Source organism: Lygodium microphyllum, chromosome 15, assembly GCF_053477565.2.
Source record: "Lygodium microphyllum isolate KBCC chromosome 15, Lygodium_microphyllum_v1.1.10, whole genome shotgun sequence".
Taxonomy (NCBI): domain Eukaryota; kingdom Viridiplantae; phylum Streptophyta; class Polypodiopsida; order Schizaeales; family Lygodiaceae; genus Lygodium; species Lygodium microphyllum.
In genome coordinates this window covers 60,096,571-60,111,617 of record NC_141149.1, presented here as the reverse complement: position 1 = coordinate 60,111,617, position 15,047 = coordinate 60,096,571, and the positions used below count along the sequence as shown (strand labels likewise).

Here is a 15,047-nt window from a genome sequence, read left to right as displayed (position 1 = left end):
TATTTGTCTGACAAGAAGAGTTAGCTGAAGTTTGCGTATGATGCACTTCATGAGGATTTTGTAGAAAGTACAATTGTGACGCCCTCGAAACAAATATTTGGAAAGACCGATAGTTAGTTTCTTTCTAGGAAAAATGCTATCTGCACAAGATGTGCAATGGGTACACTTCGCTGCCAATGCCTCTTTATGCACTTTGCAGTTTACTGTATTTATGCTGTTTTGTTCATAGATAAGAAACATAAGCAGTTGTGATACTTGAGAAATCTTCATTGATGTATGGTAGTCAGCTAGTGTATGTACTCCCATGGTCTTCGACAAAGGATAAGCTGCCTCTTGTTGGACATCAATGATAGTTGATAGGTATCGTTGTGAGTTTCGATAAGGTGGTTTGTCCACCAAGACCTTCAGAAAATGGCACCTGTTTTTTTTGTATTGTGGGATCTTACCAAATAAGCTTCCTAGAATATGTATTGAGGCTGAGAATGTTGCAGGCGTATGGATTGTGCTAGTTGGTTCATGTTTTGCATGTCACAAATTTGGTCATGTGTCTTTGGAATGTCTCTTTGTATTATTGCATCAGCCTCCTCCAAATGTAATTCCCATATTGATAATGAAGTGAATGGGCAAAATGGACAGTCAAAATAAGATAAAGTTCAAGGCAACATATCGCATAAACTAGTAGACAACGAATGCATTTTCTAATCCACAGTCCAAGGGAAGTGAAAAATTGTTTAAGATTATTGACAAAGCCCTAAGAAACCTCTTTCTTCTTGTAAAAATGTGTTCCAGTCTTTTAGTGAGCGCATAATGCTTATATTCAAGGTCAAATTGTTGCTCCATCCAAATAATAAATGACTGATTACATAACTACATCACATAGTTAAAGGAATAGTTCATCCTTGAGATTGCTAACAATGCATAATCAATGAATGTTATTGTTATGCGTGTGGTCAATAATGAGTTGGCTTTACATGTTAATTGCAATGTCATGCAAGAAAATTAACACCTGATCACATAGCCTTTCTCCTTTGTATATATGATGTTTAAAGCTCCAATAAAATGTGTCACTTACAATATGCATAGTCTTTATGATCCAAATAAGTTGAGGCTTTTTTATCATTACATGCATACTATACAACTGCATGCAATTTGTGTACAGGAACATAATCAACATGAATTGGCTATCAGTTTTGATATTTTGAATGTTCTTGTTATCCAACAATCGTGATATGCTTTTTTATCATAAACTTCAGCCTCAAGTTGGGTTTAACAATTCTTTGGATGATGGATCGTCACCCAATATCTTATGTATGGTCACACATTTGAATTTGCAACAGTGTATTCTTTTCAATCTTCTCCCAAAATAGCTTTAATGTGGGTTGGAATTCAAAATTATCCTTGGCTGCAAAAATAAAACTTGGCACACAAGGATAATGGCTTAGCGTGTTCAAAGGAGCATCTTGTTAAGCTCTTTCTCAAAAAACAAATATGTAGATGCTTTTCTAACAAAGGATCTATAAGGGTGATGCATGTAATATACAAGTTGGTGATTAAAATGTTCATCAACAGAATCAAAAGTTTTCTTCAGGATGGCTTGAATCCTGCTCATACAGTTTTATACTAAGAAGATACATGAGTATCAATACTACTAAGGCATATTATTTGGCATTGAGCATGCCAACTAAAAATATGCAAGCAGGCAATGAGAAAGCTTTTGATTCTAACAATTAGGATTAGATTACATCAGCTATGGCTAAAATGGGTTTTGGCTCATGGCTATTCTTGGAGTGCTTTATTGTATCTAGTAAATACCCATCCATTTCTGAAATATCTGGATAATCAGGCAACTACCATTGATACAAATGGATTGATTTGCTTGATGGTTCATTCGTGCTAGCTCAACCATATGCTATTAATGTGAAAGTAATGAACGTAATAGGAATATGATCAAAATATTGGAAACCTTTGAACTTGCTATTGATGTGAAAGTAGATTTTGTTAATCTAGCACAGGTATTCTATTTGAACAGCAATGACATTGTTTGTTTTGGCTGGCTGAAATTCCACCTAACCATATTCTTCGAGCTTTGGATCTACCTTCGTTTTTTGAAGTAAATGATTGGATGAGAAATGTTAAGTTGAAATTGACTACTGTTCAAAGCGGATACTTCACCTCTGAACTTAATTTATCTATTGACATCTTCTTCACTTTGGCATGTAGATAAGCTGTGGTGTTTGGATAAGAATCTTAGGTGGTTGTGCAAGCATTTGGAAATGAAAACTTCCTTTTAGATTGCATCTTTTCTTATGGAGATCTCGGTTGGGGTCTTGCTAGCTAGCATTCTTCTTGCTCATAGACAAATCTCAACTTCTTTCATAGTTTCAGCATTATTTGTTGCATTCAAGGGCTCGCACAAAATTTTGCTTGATGACAATACATTAGTTTGCCTCTTCCCCTCCCCATCCCCCCATCCCCCTACCCCCCCACACACACAGGCACGTGCGTGCACACACCCACAAAAAAAAAAAAAGGTGGTGCATGAATGGGTTGCAGGGATGAAAGAAAAGCAACAAAGCAAAACTACGGAACTCTCATGATCAACCTTCCTGAATGATATCAGTTCCTCTTTGGGTAAAAATATGACATGCTTTTAGGTGTACCACCCCAAACCTGCCACTGTATTAAGGTGCCTCAACCCCAGTCCGCCAGAGGGGTTATTACAGCAAGTGACATGTCTTGGGAGTATTCCATCTTTACAAACAAATGAGCCCTCTCAGACTCGACTTTTAGGGACACTAAAGACCTCATTACTAGGATAACCACTGGCTCACTATACAAAGCATGGTTAAACTTGACAGCATGGAATAGTATCCATTGCCTGTGACACAATCAGGCTGAATTTGTAATGTCACAAAGCACCTTATTTTAAACATCAACACGACAAAGTTGTATGGTAAATCTTGCCCAGTACAATAATTCAGCCAATGACCCATTAGAAGGCATGTGACCAATTCCAAACTTGATGTTTGAGGACCTCTTCTTTTACACCCCAAATGTGAGCATTTTTGTTATTAAAAATGTATACCCTACAGAAAGCACTGCTCCAACAGGAATGGTTACCATCCAAGAGATTGCAATCTCACGAACTGTTTCACCACGGACACTGTTCAAGCCTCTGGAAAATCCAATCCCCATGACAGCACCCACCAAGGTGTGTGTTGCAGATATGGGCAGTCCGAGCCTGGAAGCAACAACCACAACTGTAGCTGCAGCGAATTCTGCTGCAAAACCTCTTGTTGGTGTTAGCTCTGTTATTTTTTTCCCTATGGTTGCAATAACTCTGTAGCCCCAAACAAACAATCCTGCCACAATACCAAAGCCACCCCATGCTAGCACATCAGTAGGTATGGCCAATTCACCACTTAATCCACTACCCCTCAAAACTGCAAGAGCGGCAGAAATGGGTCCAATTGCATTTGCTACATCATTTGCACCATGGGCAAAAGACATAAAGCAAGCAGACAGGACTTGAAGGTAACCAAAGACACCATAACAAATTCTCAGTTGTGTGCCAGTAGGGCCTCCTACTCTCCGGAAGAATCTCATCCAACCACCTGGCTTCTCCTCTGATGTTTCAGATGGAACTTCGCAATAATCTCCTAGCAGATTCCCAAATTGGCGCTGTATAATAGTATGCATTAGGTAGCTTCCTAATGCACCACAAGCAAGTGCTCTTGCTAATATCCACAGAGGGTTTCCATTCATAGGACATGCAGTTAAAGAGAATGCTGTTACTCCAACAAACACTGCTATGGGTGCAACAGTAGCTGCTGCTTGACCTGGATTAGGTGCACTGTAGACGAACTGCAGAAGACCCATAGAATTTGGTTCAGGAACAAGTGTTTTTTTACCCTCCACATAGCCAGTTTTGCCTACTTGTTATATAGGGTCAGCAATTCACAGAAAGTGAAGTCAAGCGCAAGTAGATATGTATGAGATAGTAACCAAGAGTCAGCTTGTTATTTGAAGGGGAGCCTGTGGGTAAGTAATTGAGATTCAAGGTTTGACACAGAAGACACTAAATTCAAGTAATGGCTCTTTGTTTTCAATATAAATTGCAGATGAAACATAAAACAGAAGCAGGATTCGGATATTGACATGAAACTGCAAGCAGTTTGAAAACAGAGGCTGGAACTGTATGTAAAAACAGCACTGTGAATAGTCACTTCAACATTTTTAACACATGTACCTTACCTTCAGTCATCTCACTTCCAACAAGTTCTACCATCAAGTTGATATCATCGTGTAATCAAACAAAAAATTATGGACATGAGGGTGCTGATTCAAACTCAATTGACCTTATGATTATCACATACCAGACCAAAGTCAACAGGCTTGCAGTTTCTGCATTCACCTGCTGGAAAGGGACAGGCCTGTCTTTCAGTGTCAAATGGATAGTACCTCCATCCATGACCTCTTGTTCCTGGAGATATTCTAGCTACTGGTGCACAACAGTAGGTCTTAAAGCACAAACTGTCCATGTATGACCACTGACAAGGGATAGGAAAGAGGGTTTTCAAAGTGAAGGCAGGGCATAACTTTGCACAAGGAGTAGAAAAGGCAAGGAGAGGGGAGAAGGTGAAGGCCAAGGATAAGCCAGAGTACCCTGGCCATGTCGGTCTCTCTGTAGCAGCAAAAGACAAACAGAGCACGAAGATCTTTCTTAGAGGTAAGATACAACCAGGATTGTAGTATCAAAAATGTCTCTGCGAGCCCACTGGGGCTGACTATGTAAGGACAGAAATATATGATACATGCGAAAAATGTGATTGATAGCCACTGATGTCAGCCCATTTAAGAGCTGAAATACTGAGCCACCTGCCCACCATTATGCCACATGGCGCAACCACCACCACTGTCAAGGCTGCATGCACATTGTTAAATGGTTGTGCCTGTATCCTAAAGTCAATAATCATGTCTTATCTCTCTCTGCATGCTCATGACATGCCCAGCATGCTCTCCTGTAAAACATAATTAGGTTACACTCACCTAGTGAAATTGTGGCTGCACATAACCTCATAGTAATCATGCAAAGAGAGAGAGTCTCCTTGTAAATTGGCTCTGAAAAACTCAATCAAAATAGGTAACAAAGTGGCCTGGAGGGCATCCATGCATCCATTAGACTAGTCGCACAACCGAACATTGAATGACTCCCTCATTAATAAAAGCAAGACTACAAGAGCAAACCACCTCCAATGGCACACATAGGGCAACAAGGTAGGCTGCAAACAGTAAGATTTCCCAATAAACAACTAAAGCTAATGATAGTGAACCAAAGGGCAGTAATGGTATAGTATCCCAAGAGTACATACAGATTGTCCAAAGTTGTTGCAACCACTCGTAAACTTCCATAGACTATATTAAAGGATCAAAGCTCAACCTAGGTAGTGTCACGAACATTGCAAACGACCAAACGACAACTGAGAGCTAATTTTAAGGGAGAATTTAAAGCGTAAAAGTGGCCTGAGATCCATAAAAGAGGCATTTTTTGCGAAAATGTGTCGATAACGGATCAAGGAGCTGGAGTTCTCCTAGTTGCATTTCAACACCAAGAATCCAACCCAAGTGTCTATTTGTCAATCAGAGTCCGTTTGACCCTCCCTTTAATGTATGTTTTTTTCGGCGCTCCATTCAATTAAAAAATCAATTTTTGTACCTGTTGGAATCATCCTCCCTCCTTTTGGAGCTAAGATGCTACAATTCTACACTTCGATTCGCTCCAAACTGCGCAAGACTTGACGCAGTAAATGAAAAGCCTATTGGTTTTTTCTATAAATAATGGCATTGTTGATGTTGATGTTTTGGATGATACCCCGCATTGAGATGACATCCTCTACCTAGTTGAAGAGAGGTGGAAATGGATGAAGAGGTCTATCCATGGCCTAGCAGCTCTCTTGCATCCCGCATACAACAATCTCTCCCTCTTCATGGACCAGAAGCTAGCCTTGGATAGTGATGCTTATCTCCCAAAGGCTTTGCATGAGGATATGCATGATCCATTCCTTCAGGAGCTAATCAACTATGGAGGCCAAAGGGCAATGGCCTTTGCTAGCACCGTGTGCTGAAAAAGGGTTTCTTTGGTCAAATTACTATTTTGGCAGGAGTCATTTGGGTATCCATTGCCAAATGTGCAGAAGGTGGCTTTAAGAGTGTTGACTCACGTGATTAAAATTTATATCTTATCATTATATTTATAGTAAATGTTTTACATTTCTTATTAATTTTCACTTTTAATAAGTCGAAGTCATTTTGTTAAGTTCAATAGGATTGTTTATCTTGTACGTGAGAGAGAAATTGATCAACCTATTCTCACCAAGATCCGAATCAAACTTAGCACCACGCAATTAGAACGACTTATCTAGTGTCGTTCTAACTTACATATGCTTAGGGACATGCATGAGATGCTGATGGCACGGCAAGTAATTTTGAACTTGAGTCCATACTTATTCTACACTCAAGAATATAAAATTTAAGTTGTCTTGTTATTTATATATCTCAACTTCGATTTTCAAGTAAATGTAGATGAGTTGAAGTTAACAAGGGCCATACTTAATAGTGTGAATAGAGAGAGGAGACAAAGACCAAGATACCATCTTCAGAGAGCTCTACATGGAGCTAGAGGAGATTAACTGTCGAGAATTCATAGGAGAGGGCAGTATCGTGTCGCTACGCGAACAGTGTGAAAAACTCTAGAGTGCATCGTCATTTGGCTTTTTTATTGATCTAGAGAGTCAATGCTATATTAGTCATTAGTGTCGGTATCCGTAATGTGGATGGTTAAAAAATACTAGATTTTTGGACAAGTTTAGTCTATTTTGAATATTATTTCTTGTAAATATCCAAAATCTATAGACAACTTCTAGAATAGGATGACATGTAAAAAAAAGCAAGTGAATTTCAAACATTTTTGGGAGATTTTAAGCAAAAAGAAGGATTGACGAAATCGCGTGATACGCAATTGCAGTTTACAGACAGCAAACAACACTCCGAACTGGGAGGAGTGATCTGGGAGAATTCTAACCAGGTGTCTTGGTATTTTACTCTCCTTTTGAAGCCAACAAAAGCATCAGATTGGCGGTCTGGGCAACAGCGAAGAAGCTATTTTTTTAGGCATGTTTTTTGTCTACAAGGAATTTATCTTCTCAGGATGCAGAAATAAATTGACAGGCTTCGCTTCTATGAGTATCCTTCTACATCTTCTATTTTTTCGAACCCCTTCTCTTTCATCAATTGCTCTCTCTAAATCTCCCTTCACCCTGTTGTATCTTACCATGGTGGTAGAATTTCGATTCCAAATGCTCCGACAATGGTGAACCCAACGTGAAAGTCGGCAGCAGGCATTTAAAGATGGAGAATTCTGCAAGTTTAAGTGGTGGTGATGCTTTACAATAGATGATTGCTTTGTTGCAACAACAATAATAGCAGTTGTTACAACAACAGATGCAAACTCCGTACGAACCAAAAAGAATTGATTCCTTAGCTGTGAATGCATTACAAGCCAACAGCAGATGCAACTCCGCAAGAAGCAGAAAGAATTGATTCCTTAGTTGTGAATGCATTGCAGACAATGGGACAAAAATTAAAGTAGTTTAAGGGTCAAAATGTTTCGACCTTTATCTGATTGTATGAAGAAAATATGTTTCATGGGATACCACAGTATGCATGGAGTCGGTATTTCTTCTGTTTGGCCATGTATGCATTGCATGATCGAATTGATAAGTTACATAGAAGAGATGTTGATTAGGCAGCTTTTAAGAAAGCTTTGAGAGAAGAGTTTTTCTTGGAAGATGCAAGATTGGTAACTAAAAAGACATTTACACATTGGATTGAAAAGTCCAATAAAGGGTTGGCTGCTACAGCTTTGCTCCGTGAATTTGAAAGTCGGTATGCGCAAACTCATAATCAATAAGCTCTTGTTGAAGAAAAGAGAAGAAGAGATAAGGACAATGCTGGTCCTTTCTCTTTAGGCCCATCTAAACGCATAACACGAAGTAAAACGGAGCAGTAGAAAGAGGCCGAAAAAGCCATACCCAAGCATGTTATGGAGGATGTATCTCAAGAGAAGAAACAATAAGGGAAGAAAAGGGATAAGCAACTCGGTTACAGGTTACAATCGGATCTTGAGACTGCCACAAACCTTAAAAAGGTCTTGAAAGATCACATACTTGGCAATAGAGTGGAATTCACACTTGGCGAAGTTCTTGGAATCCCGAAGCGTAAATTTCATGATGCAATCATTGATATGCTGAAACAAAAAAGACAGTTTGATGGTGAAGTTTTGCAAGTATTGACGTAGATTGACAAAGATATAGAAAAACAACTTCAGAGGGAATATGATGATGCATGCAATGCTGATTTGGAGCAGGCTGATGTTGAAGATAGCTTAAATGGGAGTATAGACAGCAAGCTTCTGGACTGAAATTGGTCTTATGGGCAACAATAAGCATAGAGAAAAGACTATGTATAATGGGGATGTCCATCAACAAGTATATGAAAAAGAAGATGCTCATTTTATTCCAAGCAGTCATTATTCACGAATGCATTGAGCTCGTGCTACAGCAGAGACAATTGTTAAAGTGGGAGAAAGAGAGACGCCTTTCATAGCTCTCTTGAATCATGGTTCCGAAATCAATGTTATGGCATGCAGCTTGTATAAGAATGGAGGTTGGCTAATTGATATAGATCAGGGATGGCACATGCGGGCAAACAATTCATCAAAGGATCTTTATACGGCTTGTCTGAATGTACTCGTATCTATTGGAGATGTTAGGGATGAATATCATTTTTTAATGCAAGATTCATGTAGTTATCCGGTGATTTTGGGACAGCGCTATATTTCGGAATCAAGACTGGAAACAAAAGCCTTGGATGATGGTTCTTCATATGCTCGGGTTTGAAGTAAAGACAATACAAAGGCAATACAGTTTCTCACTGTTTGTGTGAATCATTCCCGCAATCGGAATAGGCTACAGGATAATTCCATGCCACCTAATGAACGAGAGTTTAAGGATTTTTAGACAGCACTGCTGAGAGTGGAGGCTATAGCAGTGCCTCTAGAATTGTGCCTCCGAGAAAGAGAGAAACTATGTTTGCGTTTGGATTACAAGAATGGAAAGCATGTAGTCTTAGCAATTTTAAGAATATTTTAGCCATGTGTAGGGCTGAAAAGAAATATGTAAGATGGGCTGAAAAAAGCTGAAGACATATGGTTTGATGGCTGCAAATGAAGGTATTTCAAGGCTGTTTTCAGGGCTGGTTGATGTTAACACAATGTCTGAAATTTCTACAGCAATTAATGCTAAAAACAAGGCAGAAAAAGAGGTTATTTATGTTGACACTTTAGAGATGTATGAAGTCATTCAAGAGTTTGCTAAGCATGAATGTTATGGGTTGCAATATGGGTTGCAAATCAGGGCTAAAGCAAGGTGGATACAAAGTACAAGACAGTTGCAAAGAAGGTTAAGCCTGTGGCTTTGCCTTTACCACCTGAAAGTGATGGGTTAGCTGAAAAAGTAACTCAATAGCCTAGTTTACGGAATCCACATGGAGTAGGACATAAATTTACAACTGAAACTTTACTAGAGCTGAAAATTGGTGATACAAGCTTCCTTTTGCCTATAGAAAAAGCTTGTTTCTTGCAGATGTTAGCAAGGCATGGGAAAGCCTTTGCGTTTCAGCCAAATGAAATTTGATGTGTTGATTTGACCATAGTTACACCTATGGTAATCTTTACAGTACCTCATGTGCCATGGAATTTAAAGCCTATTCCAGTGCCTAAGGCATATTTGCCTAAGCTGCTAGAGCTTTTGAATGAGAAGATCAGAATGCGGATTTTGGAGCTTTCTTCAACTCCATATTCGAATCCATGGTTTACTGTTCCAAAGAAAAATGGTGCTTTGAGGTTTATACAGGATTTACAACTAGTTAATAAAGTCACCATAAGGAATGTTGGATCAGGCTCGATAGTGGATGAATTTGCAGAAGCATTTGCAGGCAAGGCAATTTACTCTATGGGTGATTTATATACAGGATATGATCAGTTCCAACTTGCATTGGAAAGCCGGGATATTACTACCATGAAGATACCGCTTGGATTGGTTAGAATGTGTACACTTTCACAGGGAGCAACCAATTCAGTGGCGCATATGATGAATGCTATGCATAAAGTTTTCAGGAAGTATATTCCTCAATTGACCTTACCCTTTCTTGCTGATGTGCAGATCAAAGGATGGGATATCTATGAGAAGAATGAAGAGTTGAATGAGTATGGATGTAGAAGATTTGTGGCTGATCATATTGCTGATTGTGACATGATTTTGAGCCGTCTTGAAAAAGTGTATTTGACTCTGTCAAGAGAAAAGTCAGTTTTTGGAGTGGAGAAAGTATTAGTTGTTGGGCACATGTGTAGACCACTTGAAAGCCCTCACCAGTAAAGATTGATGCCATAAGTAAAATGCAGGAGACATGTTCGAATGTATCCGAGGTGAGAAGATTTTTAGGTGCATGTGTCTTTTACTTGATATGGATTCTACATTTTGCTCATGTGGCTAAAAGTTTATATCAGCTCTTGAGAAAAGGACAGAAGTTTTGGTGTGGTAAACAACATACGAAGGCAGTTCAGAAGTTAAAGAGCTTATTGATTTCAGCCCCAATACTAAAGAGAGCAAATAATGAGAATGGGCAGCCTATTATTCTCACCGTGGATGCAAGCCCAATTGGCATTAGTTGGACAGTGGATCAAGATAATGCTAATAGGAATAGGTATGCCATTCAATTTGGAGCAAAGGTCCTCAATGAACGGCAACGGCGGTATTCTCAAGTCAAAAGAGAGCTTTGGGGTGTAGTGACAGCCCTTAAGTGTGATAGGGAGTATTTTATGGGCGCTCATGTAGTGGTAAAGATTGATTGTCTACCTCTATTGGCCATTATAGTAAATTGCTCAACTCCCGATATTACCATGTTACGGTGGATTGCATATATAAAGTCACTTAACCCTGATTTTCAACATATTGCAGGTAGAGAAAACCCCATGGCTGACATGCTTTCACAAGCAAGGTTTGAATTGAAGATGAAGAGAAGCTAATGGAAGATAAAGAGGACGATGTGATAGGTGTTGAAAACAACTTTATGACAGCAAGGAATGAGTATGCAGCTGTTGTTTTTGCAGATACAGATCTGAAAACAGCAAGTACAATTGTCATTAATGCAGATACAGCTGTCATAACAGCTAGTACAGCAAGTACAACTGTTGTAACAAGGATCTCAGCAGTAAGAAAAGAACTTGCAGCCATGGAGAAGGGATGGGCAGTAGAGAGAAAGCATCATCAATGTTATGCTTCAGAGAGAACACAATTTTTGAAAGAGTTGTATGAGGATGATTGGCTAAAAATAGGCCAATATCTCAACCTCATGACAAAGAAGGTTGAGTGGTCTAAAGTTGAATTCAAAAGGATTAAAAGAAAAGCTTATGGGTTTTTCTTGAAAGATGGATATTTACGGAAGCATGCAAAGAAAAAGAGAGGAGCTCCAGTACATGTATTGGGAGATAGGGCTTCTCAACAACAGGTGATGCAGGAGTTTCATGAAAGTTTATGGGCTGGACATAAAGGAGTTTGGGTCACATTTACCAAGATCAAAGAGAAGTATTTGTGGCAAAACATATATACAGATGTGGAGCATTATGTGGAATCATGCAGTGACTGTCAAATGTATTCCATGGTAAAGCATAGAGATGGGTTGCAACCAACCTATCCATTGTCTATGCATTACAAATGGATAGTTGGTTTGGTTACCATGCCTACACATTTATGGAATATGAGATATCTTGTGCTTGCACGAGAAGACTTGACAAATCAAGTGAAAGATCGAGCTCTTAGTACAAAGACTACTCAAGCAATTTGCAGGTTCTTCTTGGAAGAAGTCTTTTGCAAGTATGGTTGTGTTGGTAAAGTCGTTGCAGATAGAGGAGAATTGGATGTGAATGAGGTGTGTGACTTCTTTTCACGATTGGGTATCAAGCTGGCTTTAACTTCAGCCTACAATCCTGAAGCAAATAGCAAAAGTAAAAGAGGTCATCAGTCTATCATTAAGGCATTAACAAAGTCATGCACGGGCAGGATGAACGAGTGGCCAAGAATGTTACCCTTTGCTTTATGGGCTGATAGGACCACTTAGTGTGCAATTACAAGGTATATGCTTGCTTAATTAATGTATGGACAACAACCAATCATGCCTATTGAGGAGAGTATTGCTACTTGGAGTGTTCTACCATGGGAAGAGGATTTGAATAGAGAAGAGTTGTTGGTCCTACGCATTAGACAGTTAGAAAGAAGGCCTGAAGACATTGAGACAGCCATGAAAAAGCTGAAAACTACAAGGATCAAAAACAAGAAGAGGTTTGACAAGCAATACAGACTTCGACCATGAGCTATACAAGAAGGGGACTGGGTGTTGGTTTATGACAACAGCTTGGAAAATCAGTATAGTGCCAGTCAGAAGATAGCAAAGCGGTGGTTTGGTCTATATGTGGTAAGGTTCATTTTTTACAATGCTACCTATGCATTAAGTGAGATGGATGGGACAACTCTAAAGATTCCAGTGGCTGGAAGACCTATGCATTAAGTGAGATGGATGGGACAACTCTAAAGATTCCAGTGGCTGGAAGACGTATCAAGCTCTTTAGACGTAGAGCTTCAGCATATGAGTTGAAAGAGTTGGATACTGAGCATGAACATGAGAATATGAAAGAAGAAGAGGTAGAAGATGAAAATATTGACATGGTAGAGAATACTTCTTCTAACACTGCAAATCCATGAGACTTTGGCACATGCTTGAGGATTGTGTAGGTTAAGAGAGGGTGGATGCCGTGCCGCTAAGCAAACATAGTGTGAAAAACTCTAGAGTGCATCATCATTCGGCTTTCTTATTGATCTAAAAAGTCAATGCCATATTAGTCATTAGTGTCAGTATCTGTAGTGTGGATGGTTTAAAAATACTCGATTTTTTTATAAGTTTAGTATATTTTTTATCTTTTGGATATTATTTTTTGTAAATATCCAAAAGCTGTAGACAAGAATAGGATGATATGTAAAAAAAAGCAAGTGGCTTTTAGACATTTTTTAAAAAATTTATGCAAAAAAAAGACAAAATTGCGTGACGCATGATCATAATTTACAGGCACCAAACAGCACTTCGAACTAGGAGAAGGAGTGATCTGGGAGAATTCTGACCAATTGTCCCAGTATTTTATCCCCCTTTCGGAGCTAACGAAAGCATCATATTGGCGGTTTGGGCAGCAAAGAAGAAGCTACTGTTTGATACACGTTTTTGGTCTACAAAGGATTTCTCTTCTCAGGATGCAGAAATAAATTGACAGGCTTTATCTCTATAAGTATTCTTCTACATCTTCTATTTCTTCAAAACCCTTCTCTTTCATCAATTACTCTCCCTAAATCTCCCTCTTACCCCCACAATAGGCTTTCGACCCCAAACGCTCTGATGACGGGCAATTTCTCAAGGCATTGCAATTGATAGCAATACACAAATAGTAGTCAGAACCTATGTGAGGCATGGCTTTGGAAACTATTATGCTCCAATTGCTCGTGTTTTAGAGAATGCTCGTGTTCAAGAGCTAGAGTGTAATAAGCATGGCAATCTCCTTAGTGATGGGGATTTTGTTTCACACACGTCAAACTCATCTAGTGATGATCATGAGTCTCATTTGAGTGATGGGTCTGAGGACTCATCTAAGTAGTAGCCATGGCAACCTTTACTATTAGATGCTTTTTTAGTCTTGATATGTGTCTCCTATGCTTTTGTACTTGAGTCTTACATATAGTGCTTGTCACTTGTGACTTGCCCAAGACTCTTTTTTGACCTATTCTACATGTCTTCAGTCTTATAAATGAAATTGGAGTATTTGTCTCAACCGCATGTTATGTTCATAAAGTGTTGTTGAAACTTAAAACTTAACTCTCATGTGCATTTGTGATTTTTAAAGGTTGAAACTAAGACTCTCATGTTAAAAACTTAAAACAAGTGATATTACTAGACTATCCCTTAAATCAAAAGGTGAAAGATATTGCAAAGCACTAAGCATTTTCATTTCCTTAAGCGACATATGCCCAAGACGAGCATTCCAGAGAGATACATGTGTTAGAATATCAAACTTCCGTTACTCTTCAGTCGGTCTATCTTTATGTGTGTGACTGACATTAGCTGGATACAGTTGTACACGTGTGACATTCAATAAGTTGGTGTAATCAGTGACTAAACCACAGTTAGTCTTGGTTAGTCATACCTATGTGTGTAAGTCTCTTTCAATTAGTATGACGGAAGAATAATGGAAGAAGAACAACAATGGGCTAAGACTCATCTTCCTCTCCGCTCTCTCTCTCCCTCTCTTCCAACATGATATCAGAGCTTGAACGCCTGAAGCTTGATGGCTTGGCAGTGGCCATTTGACATCAAGACATTAGATCTAAAGAAAACGTCATCAAAGGAGACTGCCTGCGGCTTGTTTTTTTTTTGCAGAAGCTATATCTTGCTACGGAAATGGTTTTTGGAGAAATGGCCCGCTACTCTAAACCGTTTCGACGTGGTCTACAACTTTGCAGAAGAAAGTTTTTTCAAATTCCTCACACTGATTTTGAGATATTCAGCACAGACCTATGTAGACTGGCTGTTTATTACAATAAACAACAGGTGATTCCAGGGCATTGGTGGCTTTCATCCTAACAATGTATATGCTCTTATTATCATGCATTTAAGCATAATATTGGAGTGTTAAATGCTCAATTTGGGAGATTATTTGCATACTGAAAACAGTGAACTAGTTGTTATCCTGAATTTGGAAACAATATATCTATATGGTTAAAGTATCTGTGATGCTTATTTGCTACTGACAAATGCTTGGATCATACCAGTTGAGTGGTAGATGCTTTTTGGGATATTGTGAGTGCTAAAAGTCCAAAGTTTGGACTGATTTG

General features: G+C 39.0%; 1 protein-coding gene across 2 annotated transcripts in view; it reads right to left on the bottom strand.

The window, feature by feature from the left end:
• Positions 1–2,553: 2,553 nt before the first annotated feature.
• LOC148024595 (inorganic phosphate transporter 2-1, chloroplastic-like) overlaps positions 2,554–15,047 on the bottom strand; it is a 31,682-nt gene continuing 19,188 nt past the window's right edge. Inside the window, exon 2 of one of the 2 annotated variants that reach the window (XM_087694218.1) lies at positions 2,554–3,864. In XM_087694218.1, coding sequence (XP_087550344.1) covers positions 3,043–3,864 — 822 coding nt within the window. In that variant the 3' untranslated portion in view covers positions 2,554–3,042. The remainder of the gene's footprint in view (positions 3,865–15,047) is intronic. The other variant, XM_087694217.1, reaches the window with a different exon arrangement.